This window comes from Nestor notabilis, unplaced genomic scaffold, assembly GCF_000696875.1.
Source record: "Nestor notabilis isolate BGI_N333 unplaced genomic scaffold, ASM69687v1 scaffold2838, whole genome shotgun sequence".
In the NCBI taxonomy this organism is placed as follows: domain Eukaryota; kingdom Metazoa; phylum Chordata; class Aves; order Psittaciformes; family Psittacidae; genus Nestor; species Nestor notabilis.
The window spans coordinates 116,330-137,776 of NW_009940404.1; the positions used below are offsets into that span (position 1 = coordinate 116,330).

Sequence of the window (21,447 nt, forward strand, 5' to 3'; positions counted from 1 at the left end):
TCATTCTCATGCACTTCTACTCTTTTGTGAACTGTACATTTTAGAACCTGTTCTCTAGAGTACGTAAGACCTTATTTAGAGTAGCTTATCTGGAGAGTCTAATTTCAGAACCCACTGAAACTTTCTAAGTAGCAAAACTGGTATTCTGTAACAAATGAAACCTTTAAAGAACTTTATTTTTTTTTTTTAACTGCTTCTAATGATATCCATTCGAAATTTTAAAAGCATATATATTTCCTAAGCAAAGGAATTACATAAAAGTTGTTTTAAACCAACAGGTAACAACATCTAATGAACCAAATGTATTAATACTATCTCAAGTCCAGACAGGGAGAAAAAAATACTTAGCATTTCACAGGTTAACTGAATTTGGTAAAACAAATGCAAACTAAAATAATTAATTCCACAGTCTTACCTGTGTGTATCCTAACATGTCGCGTTAACTGACTCGGTTTCTGGAACGTCTTTCCACAGTGAGGACAGGAATAGGTAAACCCACTTCTGTCAATGTTTCTGTTATAAGATCTGGTATTTGATACCCTGGCATTTTAAAGCAGTAACAAAAAAAGGAATTTACATAAAATAATCTTAATATTAAACACTATTTTGAAAATATTATTTTACCCAATCATTTTTTTTACTGTGTAAATTTGATGACAATATACGGTATCAGCTGCAACAGTTAAAAAACAAGCCATTTAATTATACAAAAAGAATAGAAACAGCACTTTTCTAAGTAACTGTAAGCACCAAGAATTCTAGTTATTTCTGTAATAAAATCAGTATCTTTTAGAGACTCTCTAGAGACATTTTCACTGTGAATTCTGCTAAAAGTATACAGTGACTTTACAAGTATTATTTTAGTGGGAACTCAACTCTGTGCAGTTCCATTTCTTTTACCTGAACACAGCAAGACTTTCGTAGAATCATAGAATGGTTTGGGTTGGAAGGGACTTTAAAGATCATCTGTTTCAAGCCCCCTGCCATAGGCAGGGAAATCTCCCACTAGACCAGGTAGCTCAAAGCCTCATCCAGCCTGGCCTTAGCATATGAAGATGTCATGAACTAACAAGAACAGGTTAAGAATTTAACCACCCAAATACAAGAGGTAACGGCCTCAAGCTAGCGGATGCTTAGACTGGATATTAGGAAAAATGTCTTTACCAAAAGGTGATCAGGTATTGGCTCGAGCTTCCCAGGGAAGTGGTGAAATCACTGTCCCTGGAAGTGTTCAAAGACCATGCAGATGAGGACCTTTGAGACATGGTTTTGTGGTGGACTTGGCAGTCCTGGGGTAATGGTTGGACTTGATGATCTTAAAAGGTCTTTTCCAACCTAGCTGATTCTGTGAGTCTATGATTCACCACTGCCCCTCAAATATAAATCAATCTCCACATAGAAACAGATTATATACATTCCAAAAATTCATTTCTCTACGAATTGAACTAATTAGTTTAAATGTCTGCTGAAAAACATCAACAGCTATGGGGAAAAACAACAACTGAGTTGATGCTGGAAAAAAGTTAAAAACAAAAAGCTACAGATCATCACAACTCAGCTAAACAAGCAGAAATCAGAAGGCAGTTGACAAGCCAGTATGGTATCTAGAGCACTCCACATTTTCCACAGTGCCCCAGTATCTACACCTATACAGTAATCCAGCTTGTCACTACTGCTTAAAGCTAACTGAAATTACACATATTTAATACTTGTGTTTTTCTGAACAACTGAAAGAATTAGCTAATGTTGAGCAGATGTGCAAAACACATCACCACCTTGAAACACAAGTTGGTGTAACAACATAAAAAAATAGCAGGGAAGTAAGTCTGCTCATAACAGGAAATCATTAAACTTCTGCTCAAATGCAGCATACTTCTACACTAGAAGAACACAGATAATCAGTATATGCTTAAAAGAAAGCACATTTTCCCTTCAAATTACTTCAAACAAATATTACATGAATTTTAAACTTCTTTATACTCTTGCAGCGTGAGCACAGAGTGCAAGTAATATATTCTACTTTTACATATTAATTGTAACTACTAAAGTTTACTGAAGTATCCAGAGTAGTTGAGTGAAGATTGAAGAAAGGAGAGAGAACAGCACAGACGTTACAACCTATTCTTGCCATCTCAGGACAGATCTAGATCAGTCTGATTGTCAGAACGCACTCTTTCATGAGCAACAACATACGTTTCAACTACAGCTGAGGCACTTCACTAAAGGAAATAATATCCAGTTTAGGCCATTGTAGGGACAGCCCTTGAAGATCAGATCACCTTCTCAAGTATTTCATCATTTAGAGTTATGACCATTTTCTTTTTAGCAAAAGGTAGATACTAAATTTAAAATATAACTTCATAATAGTTTTCCATTCAAATGATTCAGAGACAGAAAAAATACCTTTTTAGGAAGGGAAAGCGCAACCACCCTGTGAAAAACATTTTAAGGGAACAACACTTCATAATTTTAAATCCTAAAAAAATTCTGAAGCTTACTGTACACTGAAAAGCAGGAATCAAATTGATGTACGTCTTTGAACTTTAAATAAACTATATACAGTCAAACAAGTTAGAGCAAACATTAACTTTTCGTAATTCATTAATTCATCTTCTCACATTCAGCAATAAGAGAAGATTGTGTCAAATAAAAAAAAAAGATCTGAATTTCCGTATTTTTTCTTTCAAAATAATTTCTGCTGAAATACAGAAGGTCTGAGCTACATTGGCTTTGTGATGAAGTGGAGCAGGAACATTTGTACAATTCATTAACCTGGGTCACATACATGCGTTGTACAGGTACTGCTGCTGAATGGACAGTAAAGCACCACTATGGACAGTAGTTTATTGAATACAAATGCAACATGTTTCTGCATCTGAACTGATTAATAAGGTGAATCTCATAAAAGGAAGCTCCAAATCCAGATATAATCCATGTTTAGAAAAATAAACAAATGATCACGGAGCACTCAGATCACATTTATGTCAGAATGTGGCATGCATGCAAGGCCAGGCTGGATGGGGCTTTGAGCAAGCTGGCATAGTGGAAGTCCCCATGGCAGGGGAGCTGGAACTAGATGAGCTTTAACGTCCCTTCCAAACCAAACCATTCTACGATTCTATGATAATGCTCTCTCAAAATCACAGCCATCATATCATATTATAGTCACTCCTCCATTCTTTATTTATTCGTTCTAATTTACCCAGATGTCCACAACATGAATGTGTTTGGTGTTGTAATATTATACATTTATATAAACAATACAAACACAACTTTGTACTACAACCCCTCAATTTTTGGTTTGTAAATGGAAATCTACACCAGTACATTTTTAAACCTTCTGGAACACAGCTATTAAGATCTTATAACCTGTATCACCTGCTAATAAAAAGAACTGGGAACAGACAGTATTTTTCATTTTTTTAAATGCATATTTTTCACATCTGTTTTTATAGAAACAAGAGTAAAGATTAAAAGAGAGATCACCTATCAAAACTTTAACCTTTCTTAATGTATAAACTTAACTAAAAGAAGTTTTTCTTTATTCTAACTTAAAGTAAATTTCACCTTCCTAAAAGTAAACTAGAGAACTGAAAGAAAGACAGAACAAATATTCACCAAAAATAAGAACAGTATTTATTAGGCCTCTTTTTTCCCCCTCCATTTTGTGCCTTTTCAGGTTTACAAGAAACTCACAGCAGGTCGTGATGAGTACCACTTGCAAAAGATGATTAAACTGCATGGAATGACTTATTTCTCTGCAGAAGGTAAGCATTAGGACTTTTGCAATTACAGTAAGTGCTATGTAAAATTAATGTACATTTACTTCAATGTACTGCCATGAGCCTTTAAAATCGCAAATAAACACACTTAGCAATCACTTTGGATCAGAAAAACTTAACCTGTGTTTACAGATATCTAGCAGATGGAACTATGCTTAGTATGGGTGTCTAAATATGAAAACAGAAGGGAAGAAAAAGAAAAAAGGCCTCCAAAAATAGCCACTTACTTTTAGAAAGGTTTTGAAAAACAAATGCCATTTCATAACAGCATACCAAAGAAAAGATCTGCATAGATCATAGCACTCTGCTGACTGGAAATGCTACTCCAGCTTTCCCCAGCTATCACCCTGCTCATTTTGTTACAATCCCATGATTGTCACCTGATTTTATAGTGAGTTTTCATATGCTCCTTTAGCTGTGAGGAGGTTTCAAATTCCTTTTTGCAAGACTTGCAGCTGTGGATCCTACTGCCTGCCAATTCCTGACGATGTTCTTCCATGTGTATGGAAAGCTGACTCTGTAAAGTAAATTCATCCCCACACTCTGAACAGATAAGGTTCTGAAAGAGATAAGAGAGACAGATTTTTCAAAAGATTCTCAAATAGCAGTATGCATGCACAAGCTTTGCTGAAGTAGATGAATGTATCCTTCTATAGACATTGGCAGCTGGAAGCAAGCAGCAATAGAAGTATACAAGAAAAAACTTGAGCCCCATAACATAAATCCTGAAAACAATCACTGCAAGCTTATGGCAATATTTTATATTTTAAGCAACTCCACTAAAACTGAATTCTGAAAACATTCAGAAACAAGTAGTTCAGTGCCATAATCACTACTCCCTATTTCCTTGGAAGGCTAGTTCAAGATACACACAGCAAATTATCTCAATTACACTATGGCCTACATAAACATTTGTAACAAATACTACTTTCTAACCAAAATCAGCTTAACCGTACATTCAGGCATTTTACGCTTTACTGGTTGAATTACATAGATTGTCACTTTTTAACAGTAATCCCACCACAGTTACTGCTGAGTTTTCTTGAACTATCTTCACAGAAAAGATGACAGAAATAAATAGGGACACATAATGTTTTTGACAGATATCTCTGCAACGCATTAATTTTACAGCAGTGTTAAACATATCACTTTCCGGTTATATTAGTATTCCATGTCATTTAGAATTGAAGCTATACTTACAATGTTTGATGCAAAAGCATTCCCATTCCTCTGAAATTCAAAGGAAGAATCAAAGTTCCTTAGTAGTGTGTGTAAGTTACTTCAGGCACTTTTTGTGTCTGTTCATTTTTCAGTAATTGTGATTATCACTGCAAATTTTTTATCCTCCCCCCGTTTTTTTTCCTCCTTGATGAGAGAAAAAAACCCCAAAGTGTTCATTTAAATAAAGATATTGACAAGAATATTTTAATCAAGAGGAACACAAAGATACGCAGTACTATTGTTAAAATGCTTTGACAATGAATTTGTTCCCTAAGTCTGAAAGAAACAAAAATTCTGCAATATCACCAGACAAAACATCTGAGGTTCTCCAATGAAATTAAACACTACCCCAAAAATTACTTGCTTAATCTAACCTAGGGATCATTATTATTGGACTCATTACAGTGTGGGACTACAAATAAATACTACTTTCTTTTCAGGGATCTACATTTAAATCTGAGTAAGAATACTTCTTACTGAAAAATACTGTTCTTATACAACAAATTTGTCTTATGATAATCCTTTCGTGCAAGTGAGGAAAAAGTATCAATGCACACTATATCAAGCTCATGGACAACAAAATTGAGTTTCTCAATCGCTTCTCAACATTTTTCAGACACACATATCTGTGAAATTAAGTTGCTATTACATTCTATTAAGCAACTTTCACAAAGAAAGAATAGCCCAAGAAGTATTTCAGACAACGGAAGTCTACGTATTTTCATTTGTTACTGTGGAATTTGCTGTGGGAAAGCAGGGTCATAGTAAAACAGAAAAACTGTACTAAAACACAGCAATATATCAAGCAGAATAGCTGCTCTCTGGAATAGGCAATACCAGATTTATTTTTTGGCCCTCAAGCAAGCAAACAAAATAGCCACCACCACACACAGAACAAGTAACTGCACACTGTTAACATCACTATAGTTAAACCCACATTCCAATATTAAGCAAAATGAGTTGATATATTGTTGTATAATACTTAAAATTCCTAAACTCAGAAATAATTTTATAAAGCTTTACTCAACTAATTCTGCCTATATTAACTATTTTTATCTTACTAAATGCAGTATCTAAAAGAACACTTTGGAACTCACTATCTTCACCTGTTTAGTATCAATGATGCCTACCATCTCTAAAAGGAGATTTTAATTTGCACTTTAAGACCACTGCTCCTGAATTATAAGACAGGACAAATCAAATACAGTGAACATTCTTAAAAAAGCAAACAACAAAACAAAAAAAACACACACACAAATTTTATAGTAATGGAATTTTCACTTCATATCAACCAAATACCAGTTTAATGTTTCAACACGTCAAGGTTTTCCTAAATCCCAAGAAAACTTCAGGCTCATGGAGAAAGAAGACATAATAGCAGTATTAATGCACTCAATTTTTTTTTATTTTATTTAGTATTCCTGCCTCACTAGGCCAAAAAGCAGCAGTGGATACCACTGTCTGTTTCCACTGAGAAAATGTGCAAAACCAAGCAGCATCTACAAAGCTGGGTGTATTTAAACAAGGTATGGTTTTCGTGACTTCTTAGAAGTAAGGAATTTCAAATGTGGTATTTTTCTGTTACAGCAGTTTATCACAAATTACCAGAGAACATGAGGAGAAAATTTAAGTCTCTTGCAAGCTTGATTTCAATACTCAGAAAATTCCTTCTAGAACCTCTCACAGGAGCAATCAATCATGAAAATCTGCACTTCAACATAGACAGGCATACTTTTCTAAATCTAATTGGAGAGCTCTAAGAAGCTAATCCCCCTAGTTTCTCATTATTGCCCTTCTGCAATCATCTATACATAAAGCTGGCTGATGCAGCAGCACAAAACAAGTTACCCAAACATCAGCTTTGTGCTGCAGTGTCCTCAACTGCTACATACGTTCCCCAAGTGAGTATCTTATCTTTACTCTATTTTCAGATTTTTAATTCTTCTAACAGCAAAAGTAAGAATAGTGAACAGGAGGGAGAATGTACTCCACTGATAACTAACTACTTACCCTGCATATTATTAAAAAATTCCTGTATAACAGCAACTGCTGTCGTCAAGACGCTCTCCTTCAAGTTCAAATTCCAGTTCTCCCTACGTATGGGAAAAGTCATCCCTGCAATTCACTGAATTGTCACATTCCTCTCTGGTTTATCACAGAATTACAGGGTATTATAAGAACAGATCCATTAGCAGTTGAAAGTGTTCGTATTTTTTTTTATTTCATTTTAAAGCTGCAGACTGAATTTTAAACTGGAATGCATCATACAACTTATCCTTGACATCTACACTGAATATCAAAATCAGACCTGCTGAAGTGGATAAAAAAAATCCCTTTATCACAGAAAGGTATACTAAAAATCACTCTTAGGCATCCTTCTTGATGCTGTTTCCTTATTAACATGTTTTTAGCAACTCATAAATCAAGTTTCCTCAATAAATACCCATTGAGCTATGTATCATTTAGATACATTAACATGCAACAGAATAGTACTCAAGTCCTCCTCTCATCTTATCTTGGTTGTATATGTGATAGAAGGTAAACTGGTAACGAGATTAAAGAATATATTCTCTACAGATGGCATTCTCTGCCTGGTTCAGGGAAAAATGCAAGCAGGCCTATCATCCCAAACCTACTGGTCAAAACTGCTGCAACCTGTCTGTAGTTGGTATGGAGAAACATAAAATTGTTATGATTAGAAGTCTAGCAATGAAAGTGCATACTTGACTCGGCTCCAGATCTCCAACGCAAAGTGCAATTTTAAGAAAGCTTTCACAGGAGGAAGAGGTAATTACCTGATTGGAAACTTGGTATTTTTGGTGGTACAATCAACTCTGGCAACTACAGTAATGCAGTAATGACTACGAATTGCACAAAATACTAGTATGCATTAACGGCTAAGAATTTCGCCAGTGCCTTGTAAAAATGGAAGATGAATCGTGAGAGGGAAAGGAACATGAAGTTCTCTCAAGCAAAACAACACTCAAAAAAAGGGGTGGGAGTTCTAGATAAGGGAAACAGCTTCATGATGCAAGAAATAGATGGTGAGAGTACCTCACCATGAAATCTGCCATTAAAAATAATCACCCAGACTATCACATGCAGTACATCATGTCAAAGAAACTGCTTTAAAAGTATTTGTAATTAATTAACGTACATATATACATCTATGACACATGCACAGATTCTCTTTCTTATTAAAACAGGATGGGAACACTTGCTTATATTCAGCATATTAATTTCTGCTGCTATCATTAAAATAGACTTCCCATTAAAAGTTTTTATTTTTTCTAAGTAAGACCATTTATTCAATCCTCCAATCTAAAGCATATAGGTAAGGGATAAAGTACAACCATTATGGCATGTCTTTTCAAAATTTAAGTTACGAGGTTTAATGAGTTACCTCTTCTTTCTCATGTAGCATTATATGAGCTTTCAGACTGGCTACTCTGGAGAACTTCTTGTTGCACACAGGACATGTAGGATCTTCACCATTGTGAGTACATTTATGAAGCGTCAAGTTGAATTCAACATTAAATGACATTGGACATTGGTCACACCGGTGAGGCTGTCAAAACCACAAAGATAAAAACAAAAGTTAATATTCCCGTAAGTTACATATACCCTAGGTGACACATAAAACCATATAAATCAAAATGTTTAAAATAAAAGAAGAGCAAAATCAAGTATCCACATATGATCATGATCCTTAATAATACAGAACTAGTTTCTCTTCTTTGCATCTCTACTGGAAATGCAAACACAGCATTTCAAAAGCACATGGGGAAAGAAGGCAGGGGTATTAAAGAAAGCAGAGACTCTAAACTGAGACTGAGGAAATTGCAGTTAGCAGGAGAGAACAATGAGCACGAGACACAATTTTTCCTATTTTAACTGAGATCATGAACTCTTCTTAAGCAAAATTAATAATCAAACTAGCAAAGAGCTTAGCTTATGCTAGGATTGCCTGCTCTTCAATTGCTATCCGCACAATCAGTTTTCATTCTTTAAGAGCACCTTCACTTTTAAATATGATGGTTCTTAGACAAGTGTGCAATAGCATGGTTTTAACAGTATCAACTTCCATTGTTCATGTATCAACTTTACAATACTGAAACTTGTGTGATTAGTTCTTTGTATACATAAACTATCATCTCAAAGTCCTACATCTTGGAAAAATTAAGCTGTATCTACAGCTACCTCAAACAGCAATAAAATCGTTTTTCCTTCACATGTAAAGTAGTTTTACCCTTGAGAAATAGAAAGCAAAGAACAGAAATGAAATGCTTCTGATTACAAATGGAACCTGTGGCAAAAAGCTTCATTTATAAAGTCAGTCTAGTCATTCCCAAATCTGATTTTTAAGCAACTAAAGTGATGACATTAATCTACTAATTCACACACACTAGATTAGGTTGCTTGACATTACTGAAACCATCTCTAAGAGACTAGCAGTGTTCAGCCAACCAATATAAGCACTATTTTCTTTTTATTGCTAATGTGTAGAATCAGTTTGCAAATTCAATAAAAGAAACTCATACATTTTCCCATCTACCTGCATATTTTATAAATCAAATAAAACAGCTATAATTAAAAATTAGTGAACTGGAAACAACAATATTAACTAAATGGTATCAAAGTAAGGTCCTGTCTGAAAGGAAACATGAGGAAACGTGAAAAAGAAACTTCATAAAATGTAAAACTCTTAGGTCCCCACGTAGTAATTATTAGTGATAGTGATTAAAAACAACTGAAAATGATGCCTTGTGTTAGCTTTACTTGTCAGTATATGACAATACAATATACACTGCTATTTTCTAAGTTAGTATCCAAAATGCATACCTTGTCATTTTGCTCATGATCCCTCATATGGCGCTGGAACTGGGTCTCTTTTGGGAAAGACAGCAAACAAATCTCACACTTATGGAAGTTAGGTACTTGGTAGGGAAAATTACTGTTCTCTGTATTCGGTGTCAGAACATCATCTACAAAACAAATATCAGAGCATTTGGATGAAGTCACATTTCATTTACTTATAATTTATTGCAAAAAATGGAATTCTTTGAAGCAGAAACTATTCAGACTCCTTCCTATAAGATTCTTGACTTACACAATATTTTAACTTCATGGGATCTTGAAAATCTCAGACATAAGCATTACTGCTGCCACTGACACAGAATCAACAGAATATATCCATCCCTCTAAGTGCCAATCACTAAGAAGATAAATAATCACCTTTTCCTAGTAATTTGAAAGAATTCTTCTTGTGCTTCATAAACACCCACCAAGCCTTCATGCATCAAAATAAAATACTGTCAAATACACTAGGTACAAGTAAGATACTGCCAGCGGTTTTCTGCCCTTTCCTGCTCCTTTCTCCCTTCTTCTTCTTCAAGAAAAATATTGGCAATTTTTCTTTTTTCTACTTCTGGCAATGTAAAAATTCATAAGTTACCTTTACAGCTGTAAAACCAACACCAATGTTTCAAATAACTGAGATGCAATAAACTGCAAGTCAGAACTGTGTAAACACAAATTCAGTGGAGAAGAAGATACTTTTTTAATAGACCCAGTCTAAGCCCATACAGTTTTCTTGCTTTGAACTCCTACAGTATCACACAACTTCTGATATACAAGCTGTAAGCGTCTAGATCCTCTTGCTCAAATGGCTGAAATCAATCCTATAAATATTTAGGATATAAGGAAAACATTAATCCCAAGAAGTTAAACACATTTTACACTCAGAGAAGATACTATATTAATGTTCATTTAACAGAAACTTTAAGAAAAGCAGTTGGCAGGAGGGGTTAAAATGGGTAAGATCATTCAAAGCAGTATGAATAGAATAAAAATAAAAAATTATTGACTTGTACTTCAGATTAAGGACACCAAAGAGAAAAAACGCACAGCATTCAAATACTGCCGTAACTCAAAAAGTGCATCAACAGAATGTAACAGGATTCAAAAAAAGGGAACGTTGATTTTTTTATCTAGAAACCCAAGGCCTGATGTTTCTCTTTAAGAAAGTCAGTACTTCTCCGCATGTAAGAATTAGGTATAGGAAGTAACAACGTAACTAGAAGTTCACAGCATCCTGTTTACATTTCCTCAAGGGAAACTAAAGATTATGATTCATATAGTATTTCTGTTCAGTACTGCACCTACCTCAAAGTCCTGTCTCAACACATCATTTACAAGGAAAAAAAAAATTAATGAAAAAGTCAGTATGTTGTGTCCTGACCACTTAACTTTTGCTTTGCAAAGTGTTGTTATACATCTTTCTGTTTGATCAAAATACATTGCATAAATATCACAAATCTTTAATGTGTATAAACTGAACCTACTCTATCCTTTAGGATGCATTAAAGGACTCTCAGCTGTAAATTGGCAGTGTATGCAGAGGCTACCAATCACATCCCTGAAGTGGTCACATTTCTTCAAAAGCTGAAAAGCACAGCTTTAATTACAAGACACTGTCCTTTAAGCATCCTTATGATAAATATACCCAAATAAAGGGTGCAAAATCAATTTCTGTAAATGTTGACATGACAAGAAAAAGAGAAGCAGAAGAAAAAATCTACCCCAATACTTAGGCTAGATGAAAATGTACTGCAAGCAGCCTTCCTTTCCCCTACTAAAAGGAGTAATTGTTCAACCCCATGAAGGCCTGACCTCTCATTTTAAAATACAACTGAAAAATGATCCAATCCATGACTTCAGAATGGCCTTTAAGCCTTCTCCATGCACCAAAGAGATTATAATCTTTAAATACTCACTCTCGAGATCAAAGGCACCAGACAATATACAAAAAAAATAACTAAGCAACTGAAGTAGCAGAAGAATAACTTTGAAATAATCAAAGCTGCTAACTTTTCTACAAAAGGAAACAGGAAAAGCCACATGCTCACTAGCGTCTGAATAATATTACCAATTACTTTTTGGGTGGTTTTTTTAATTATTTTTTATTATTATTTTTGTTTGGGTTTTTTATTATTATTATTTATTTTATATGTTTACTATTTTTTATTTATTTTTAGGTCAATAATATTTATATATATATCATTTCTATTGAAATGTGTATCTTATCTGCATCAACTGCAATGCTAATCTATAGGCTATGATTTTTCTCCTACAATTCAAAAAGGAGTTTAAATTAACAGTATGTTAATGAAAAAACAAACGTCCTTGTGAGGTTTCAACAGAATTTGTTGACTCCAAGTGTATGAAATCATACCACCTGATGCATTATCTCATAGGAAAGAACAGAAAAATCAGCCTACACTTTGAGCAATGAGGAGCTGAGCACATCACAGCCCATGTCGAAGCGTCAGGAGTTTCTCAAGACTAGTTCATCGGTGATCATAACCCCTGAGCTGCCTGCAAGGCTTTCCACCTCCCTGAAGGCAGCACATGCTCAGAAAATTCATTGCTTACATCTGTAACATCTTAAGCACTACTCTTTCAAAGTCTTTGTAGCTCTTTCCAAAGCCAAATCCGATACTTTTTTGGTCCTATCTTTCATATTGCTAGAGAGTGAAAGACAGACGTGTGGGAATCAGGACTGGACCTAGAATCAGCAACTGGACTCTAAGGTCCAGATTGACTTGGCAGAGGACTTCTACTATAGAAATCCTTAAGGATAAGGCACAGCAAATCAATTTAGGTTAGCTTCAAGACATGTTCAAAGGCTCAACTATTTAAAGATCAAGCTGAAGACTGCTCTAAGTAGTTACAGCCAGCATGAATAGAAAACCATGTCCAGTCTGGATTTAAAATAATTCTGAAAGTTCAATTGTTTTACTTTCACTCAGAGAGCAGGACTGAGATCTAGTGCAGATTAAAATAAAACACAAATGAATTTACTCATTAACGCTATGTCTGAAATAGTTTAAGGGAAAGATGAGACTATAATAATCTTTTTTCATTTGTATTCTCACTAAAATACTCTGGTCCTCCATTACCAGCAAAATACTGGGTATTTCTGTGATTTGCACAGCTCCCTTTTATTAGAAAGATACAGGAAGTGACTTATTATTTTATTCTTCCAGTAACAAGGAGAGTATTCAGAATAATAACCCTACTGAAATCAAGCAATTGGATAACAGCACGGACTAAACCGTTATGTTGTGTTTGGAATTGGGAGGATGGAAAAACAGGAAAGATACTGTAAATTTAAAAAGTAGCAAGTGAGCTGTACTTTGACTTCAAGCAGATGTCACAAACTCACAAAGTTTGCCCTGGGTCTATCTTCATTTTAATGTAAAAATGAAGTATCAGTTTGGCAAAGTTTTTTGTTAGAAGAATTAATAACCAGATGAAGATACTATTTACACTGACACATCTGTATCACAGCAAGTCAAGGTAATAACATGAATTACCGTATTTCAGGGAAATCAGCAATAAAACACAGTTGTACAATCATCTTTTAGCAGAGAAAAAACGCTTTTAGATGCATCAGCTTGGATCATGAAACAAGCCAAACACTGCAAAATCCTGAACCTATCTTAAAGGCCAATATTTTTAAATCCCCAAAAGCATGTGGACGATGCCAGTTCAAGAAGTTGGCAGTGGCTTAAGGATCGTGCACTTTTAAATGCACAGAAAAATTTCTTAATTAAACAAATACTCTCAACATTCCCTGTGTATCTAAGGGAAACAAAACAAAAATACTGATGTATGTGACATAGCTTTTGATAGTCACAACTCATCATTTATCAGATTAGCAACCCTACCATAAATATCTAGTATGGTGCCTATACGCTCACAAAAACAGAAATATTAGGTACACAGACTAAGCAATCTATTGTCAGATATACGCTGGCGAGATGAAAACAAGTTTACTATCATTTACTGTTAATGAACTAATAGAATGCCATTCAAGTCAACAACAGAGAACTAAAAGTTTAAGTTTTTAGTTAGAGAAGATATTAACTGATTAATTGATAGAATGTCAACAAAAACACTTGAAAAACTGGCATGCTTTTACTAGAGAAAAGCTACTTACTGACATCCATAAACAAACATACACACAGAAAACACAAAATGAATATCAGAGTAACTGATTCAAATCCCCTGAAATGTGATTCTTTCAGGTCTGCACATTAAAGCAAATGATAAACCTCACTGCAAAGTTTAAAGCAGCTGCAAAGTTTAAAACACTGCCAATTATTAATACAAACTCCATGGAAACAGTGCAAAAGCTACCATCTCCTTTTTTTTAAATGTTATTTTTATTTATGTTGCAACCAGCCACATGCGGCTGGTTGCAACATAAATCAACCCTATTCTACCACAGCTTGAGAGAGATGGTCCAGTATCAATACAATCAAACTAAACAGGGAGCAGTTAGCTCATTACACACCAAACATAAATTTTGTCTGTATTCTTAGTTTGCCCAAAGTGCCTAAAAATACCAGAATCAGTTTTGCAAAGTACCTATCAATGATAATAAACTTCCAGTTTAAAGGTGGACTTATTTAAATACTCTTAATGTTACAACCTTCAATTTCTTTTCAAATTAATTGTCCTTCACAGAGCTGCAGCAGTCAAGCTTCAGATCAACTCAGCTACAGATTTTTGTGATACGACCTTTATGAAAACTTAACCTCGGGACTTGAGTCAGCAAGCAGGTGCTCTCTGCTATAAGCCACTGATGACAACTCAATGTGGAAGGAGGAAGACAGAATTAGAGCACTCCCAAAACATTCCTTCTTTATGTAAGCAGCATTATGCCTCGCAGCAGCCTGCAGTCCTCTCTGCAAGGCGCAGATGGACTTATGCAGCTGTAAATGCAGGCCAGCCTTATTAGATCTCTAATAGCCTACTCGCATCCACCTGAGAGGATACTGCAAACACAATAGTCCAGCTTGCAGAATTCACAGATGAAAACTTGTCACTGAAGTTAAATGGCAGCTGGCAAGTCTAGAGATGAAAGGGTCTGACCTTATCAAAACCTACTTACTTACGTATGAGCGGAAAGAAAGTGGTAGGACAAGAGAACAAAAGAGGGATAGCAATACTGATGTCTCCTTATACTACACTTGAAATCATAGAACACAAATGATAACAAATCATTAAAACATTTTGCTTAGCTCTGCAATCATAAAAGCATCAGGTTAGTTTAAACTAGCTCAGCACACTTAAAACCAGTTAACAGTCATTCCTTATGACTTCTAATGGGAAGGGCAGGGAGCTCAACTCTCAGTCCACATATCGGACAAAAAAAACCCCAGAAAACAATTAAGATTTGCTCATGTAACACAAGGTAGTTTTACTACATTTTGGTCAATGCTCAATCTGAAATTTAAAGCAGTACCAGTCCAGACATTTAGCTTCAAGGAGCACACTGCGGAGATGGATGTCCATGTGCCCATTCCTCAGCATTTGCCAACACAAAGCAGCTGCACTCTTTTCAGGACCACAGAACACTCCGGAAACTGTACAGCCACCCTGATGCACTGCAGGCAGCAGAGAAACTTGACAGGACACAGAATTAGTGGCTGGTTAGGTGCTAAATAGATGTACTAGGTGTGGCTGAGATGAAGTTAACTTGCTTCATAGCACCCTATATGGTGCTGTGTTAAGCTTGAGACTAAAACAATGCTGATGATACATCAATGGTTTAGCTACTGCTGAACAGTACTTGTACAGCGTGAAGGCCACCTGTTTCTCAGTATGCCCCCAGTGAGTTGGCTGAGGGTGGAGAGAGGTTGGAGGGGACAGCTGACATGTTAACCACAGGGATAATCCATGCCATGCAACATCATGCTGAGCAACACAAACTTGGGGGTTACTCTTTGCTCAGAGACTGACTGAGCATCACTCTGCCTGTAACAGGTGATGAATGTTGCCTTTGCACCACTTGGTTGGGGCTTTTTATTGGTTGTTTTTTGTTTGGTTGGGGTTTTTTCCAACTCTCCCACCCTACTGTATGAGGAAGTGAACAAGTGGCTGGAAAGTGCTTAATTGCTGGCCAGAGTCAACCTACCACATAGATACACCATCCACATCATCCTGAACTATTACAGATAACTGATCATCAGCATTTCCTTAACCAACTCTGATACAGCTTCATCCAACATGCAGGTATATATCTATATTTATCGGTAAATATTCCTAAAGGAGTAACACTTTTTTGACAGCTACATATGAATGCACAAAGCTAGCATTTTCCAGCTGTTTCTACATGATGTGAATGTCTCATGCTTGAGACCCTAAACCTTACCTGCACTCAGCCACTACACCGTTAACAGAAACTTCAGAATTACCTAATTGAATTGCTAGATGATTATAGAATGGTTTGCGTTAGAAGGGACCTTAAAGGTCATAAAGTTCCAACCCTCCTGCCATGGCTCCAGGGAAACCTTATAGCAGCCTTCCAATACCTAAAGAGGGCCTACCAGAAAGCTGGAGGACTTTTACACTTTTTACAAGTGATAGGACAAGGGGGAATGGCTTTAAACTGATAAAGGGTAGATTTAGATTAGATATTAGAAATAAATTATTCACTATGAGGGTGGTGAGACACTGGCACAGGCTGCCCAGAGAACTTGTGGCTGCCCCATCCCTGGAAGTGTTCAAGTCCAGGTTAGATGGGGCTCTGAGCAACCTGGTCTAGCGGAAGGTGTCCCTGCCTCTCCCCAAGAGTGAACACAATCCAACTACAGCAGAAAAACTCAAAAGACACAAGAGGCCTCAAACAGAAATTTAGTTATATTTGGAAACAATGCATAAGATATGAAGGTATGAGCACAACTGCAACAGGGAGTAAAATAATGAGGACCTGCAACTGACAGAAAGCGACAGAGAAGGTACAGAACAAGGGCTTAAGTTATCACCCTTAAATCCAAGTTAGTTAACTGCAGAGATTACTGGGGAAAAGGCACAGACACATTTCAAGTATAGTAAGGAAATAATGTGGAATTAAAGTACACGAGTGTAATCTAAATCTATCTTCTCACTAAGACCCACTATACCCCTCATAGATGAACTTTGATTTTGTTACTGCAGAACAGTGAGATGACCAAGCAAAAGTATCACTGTTAAAGCCTGAATATTATCGTTTCTAAGGCAAAAGTTGAAGTAGTTGTTTCTCCTGTGCTTTTTAAGAAGGAACTACCCAAACCTATTGTACTTGAAAGATTTAGCTTACATCACAGAAGCAGTACCACAACCTCTTCATTCTTGCCTGTATGACATCACTCACCTATTCTAATCAGTCAGAGGTCACCACCTAAAGTCCTAGTGCTCAACTACTAAAATAATCTACACAATATAAATTCAGGGAAGATTTATCCAGGGAATTCAAATTGCATTTTTCTTCAATAACACAAAATTGCAATGTAAAACTTCAGAACTGACTTCCCCTAATTCAATATGCCCACACTCTAAGTGATGCTAGAGAGCTGACAGCACACAAAATACAGTCAGCTCTGCAGAGGCAGACTTAAAGCTGTATTGCCTTTTCTGTGTTTCTTATATTTGTGTATTTAATATTTACCACTCTTCGTAAGTAAATTCTGTTAAAATTCACACCCTCTGAAGGCACAAAATACTCAGTTTAAACTCCACTTGTATTTCACTTTGCTGTTCAAAGAATTCCTCTTTGAAAGTGATCAGACAGTTGTGAAAGTCAAAACTGCTTATTTCATGTTGCTGTCATTCAGTAACATGCAGCACTGGTACAAATAGAAACGACATTCACTATGGGGAAGAAAAGACAACCAAGGGTCCAAGCAAAATCCTTCTTAAACATCTGAAACAACAACAGCAATAGCGAAGGAGTGCCTACCAACTCATGGTAACAACTACGCATTTACTGGGACAAAATTAGCAGAAAGAACCAGTGACAAAGTCTCAAGTTTTCACCTAAGTTTTCACAGGACCTACAGAAAACCCTTGTACAGCAGCTAATATCCAAAATACTACTCTGGACCTACAAAGAAGTATGTGTTCAAACATTAATTTCATTACCTATCTAACTGAACCGTAAAAGCTTGGTATTTATTTCAATTCCAGCTTAATAGCATCTCTTAATTGCTAAATTCTAATTAAAGCAAAGCATTGAGCAAGATTTTTCAAAATAACATCCCTATAATATGAGGCCTACCATATTCTTAAAAACTTACGTCAAAGCAGAATTATATTGCACCTTCCAAAACACTTGTGTGTTTCAAGGCTTTTTAATTTTCAGGCACTTCTCCCAAGCTCCAAAATTAATTAAAATTAGTATTTTCCACTATGCTATTACCTTAAAAAAAGGACACAAAGTATATTTTATGCAAAGTCAGTTACTAAAACTAAAACCAAAGGTAACAGTTTGAAGGATTATTGCAAAGAAAGTATTGCTAAAATATCCAAGCTGAAATCAGAGAAACACATTTAGAGAGAGGCATGAGAAAATTTCTACCAATACGAATAAAACACAGTAAATCTTCCCTTGCATGTTTTGTTTGTGCTGAGCTGCACAACAGCAGTGAAAATCACTTTCTAGTGTCCTATAGAGACTCCTAAGGGAAGAGAGCATGCAGAACTGCCCCTCAGCCAGTGGTTCTCAAATGAACATTGGCAATAATGCACAACATACCACAGAAAATTCACAGGGCCTAAAACTCTGAAATGCTGCAATGTGGGTTACTTCGAATCACAGCAGCCACACTGGAAAGTGGAGGCCACATGTGAATAATTCTTTTTTAACTTCCTTCTCAGGTTAGAGGCTATGTCACCAGAACCTGTGTAAATGCTGTTAGTGTGTTAACATCTATTATATGTTAAAAGCTGCTTGTCCCTTTCCTTCCTCGAAAACATCTGCATAGAGTACCAGTTTTTCTAATGCATTCTTGCTTCACATATACTCAAGGTCTCATCCTGAAACTTTCAGAAAGGCAAGAGCCAAGGACCCATCACATCTCTGTATAAGGATTTGCTATACAATCCCTGCTGAGCAGCCAGAGCCAGAATCACGGAGCAGCAAAACCCCAAATAACAGAACATGAACTCTTTTAAGCTTCTTGAGAATAATACCCTATACTTCATCCACCTCAAAGAGAATCACAGAATGGTTGAGGTTGGAAAGGAACTCTGGAAGTCATCTTGTCCAACCCCTGTGCTCAAGGATGGCCACCTAGAGCCAGTTTCCTAGGGCTGCACATATATGGTTTTTGAATCTCTCTGTGGCAGGAGACTCCACACCTTGTGTAACCAACACCAGCGCTCAGTCACCCCCACAGTAAAAAAGTGCTTCCTCATGCTCAGACATAACCTCCTGTGCTTCAGTTTGTGCCTAACAGAGAGGTCAACACTTCAATTAAGCTAAAAAGGAGGTAATTGCAAGATGGTTTTGGGGAAACACTCCAATGTGGTAAAAATTCTCTTTGAATAGCAGCCACTGAGGCCAAGATACTGTTTTAACTATTGCTGCCTAGAGTTCATTTTTTTTAATATCTAACATAGGTAATTTTTCTAGAACAAAGAACATGCTCTAGTATTTAACACGTAGGGTGGTTAAAGCAGTCCGAGGGGGCTGCACAACACATTACAGGTGCACCTTTATTTTCTTCCAAAGCTGTATTATCATAGACTGTACAGCTACAGAGAGCAACACTTCTCTTCCATTAGTGTACCAGGGCTGCAGGAATTCTGAGCACCACACTAAAAACGAACAAACCCTAAAAATGTGCAATTTCCTAAGCAAGAGAGATGAAATCTATTTCTGTAAACAGCAATTTTCTAAATAAAATCCCTCCTGCTTAGAAGTGAAACCTATGGAATTCACAACCAGTTTTCGAAGTCTCTCAGCCTGCATGTGAACGGGATGAATGGCCAAATATCCTAAGAACACAAATCTCCCAGACTCGAACTGTCCTGCTCAGCCAGAGCTCTTCATTCATGACCTTCTTTTAGCCGCATGTGTGTGTGGAAAAAACCAAGATGCTTGCCAACACTGACTTGTCTGTTTTCCCAAACTGCTGAAATCTCACCAACCATAAGACTCCAGAACCCACAATATCTGCCTATACAGGGCAGAGTCCTTGCAGTTGCAGACTGCCGTAGTCTCTGAATACCTGTGGTAGCCACAGACCCTGTAATTCTAAACTGTTGTCTGCAGTCAGACTATCTCTATGAAGCAATTTCATTAATAAATCACCAATTGCTTTTAAAATAAATCAATACCTGAAAAATACAATCTATGATCAAACTCACAGCAAGTCCTGTCAGCCAAACCTCTTACCATAGGAAGGATCTAAGACCAAGGTCCAGCTACAAGCAAAAGGGATACAGCTGCTAGGCAATTCTTCTGGACAGCTTGTCTCAGTTTTCATCTTCTTTTCAATCATGCCTTTACTGCAAGAGCTTACATGCGTATGATATACGTATACCCTTGCAAAAGCTACTAGAGAATTCAGTAGCCATTTTAGTTAACATACACTTTAAAAAAACCCCACTTCGCTTCCAAAACTGGTGACAGTCAAAGCTCTTTGGGTCCTTCCTACTTACTATTTAGTGTTTGAAAGCTGAGATCAATGGCTTCAACAAAAAAAAATGTAATATAATAAAAACCTGTGGTAGAAACCTGTGGCCCATCTGGCTTTCCATAATGAGCAAAATATTTTAGCCAACTTCCCAATACTCATTTAACAATATAGCACCTTTTCTTCTTTTTGCCTGCCAACACATTTCAAGTGTACAAAAAGTATTCCACAGAAGGCTCACCTACACATTCCTCTTGAAGAGCCAGAGCTCATCTGCAAGCATTCAGAAAACCAGACATTCTAAATGTGTGCTAAAAATATTCATTAGTTGACTTTTCGTGACTGAAATAACCGTGGCATATGAATGGTTTATGAGATCTCTCCCCATTCTACGTGGTAGGAAAAAAAATAATTAAAAAGATCTATTGCTACATGCTTCCACTGAAAGTCACCAATGAGCATTCCATCTACCTGAAACACAGCATTTTTGCCGTTTGTGGGCTCTACTCAAGATACTACTCACAGATCTCTGCTATCATCAGCAGTAATGAACTGCACAAAAGAGCCACGAAGATAAAAGCTGCTGTCAGAAAAGAAAAAAAGCCCCAAAACAAGCCCATCAAACAAATCGTGCCCTGAGTATTCTTTAGTCATCCACGACACTGAAGTGCATGCAGAAATTTTGAAACTGGAGTGTAATACCGACTAACACTTTTGGGAAAGAAAACCAATTCTTTTTCATAAATATACTCACAAAGAAAACGACTACAAAGAAGAGTTTAAAAGCCTGAGGAAAAAAAAAAAAAAAAAAGATAAAAATGCCCTTTTCTTGAAATCAAGGGAGATGTTCAATTTTATTTTCACTGGTTTAATACCCTTTATTCGAAGCTCTCATTAATCTGGCCCGGGGGGAGGGGAAGCAGCGCGAAGGGAAGGAGAAGAGCAGCGGAAGGACTCTCAAGCCTTCCTGTTCT

The 21,447-nt window shown here is 36.4% G+C and overlaps 1 protein-coding gene across 1 annotated transcript in view; it reads right to left on the reverse strand.

Annotated features, from left to right (window-relative positions):
• The window catches only part of ZNF236 (zinc finger protein 236), a 63,093-nt gene extending 53,109 nt beyond the window's left edge, over nt 1–9,984 (reverse strand). Inside the window, exons 1-4 of the mRNA XM_010020316.1 lie at nt 9,846–9,984; nt 8,407–8,571; nt 4,163–4,341; nt 416–540 (exon numbers count right to left, since the gene is read on the reverse strand). Coding sequence (XP_010018618.1) covers nt 416–540; nt 4,163–4,341; nt 8,407–8,571; nt 9,846–9,872 — 496 coding nt within the window. The 5' untranslated portion in view covers nt 9,873–9,984. The remainder of the gene's footprint in view (nt 1–415; nt 541–4,162; nt 4,342–8,406; nt 8,572–9,845) is intronic.
• Nucleotides 9,985–21,447: the final 11,463 nt, after the last annotated feature.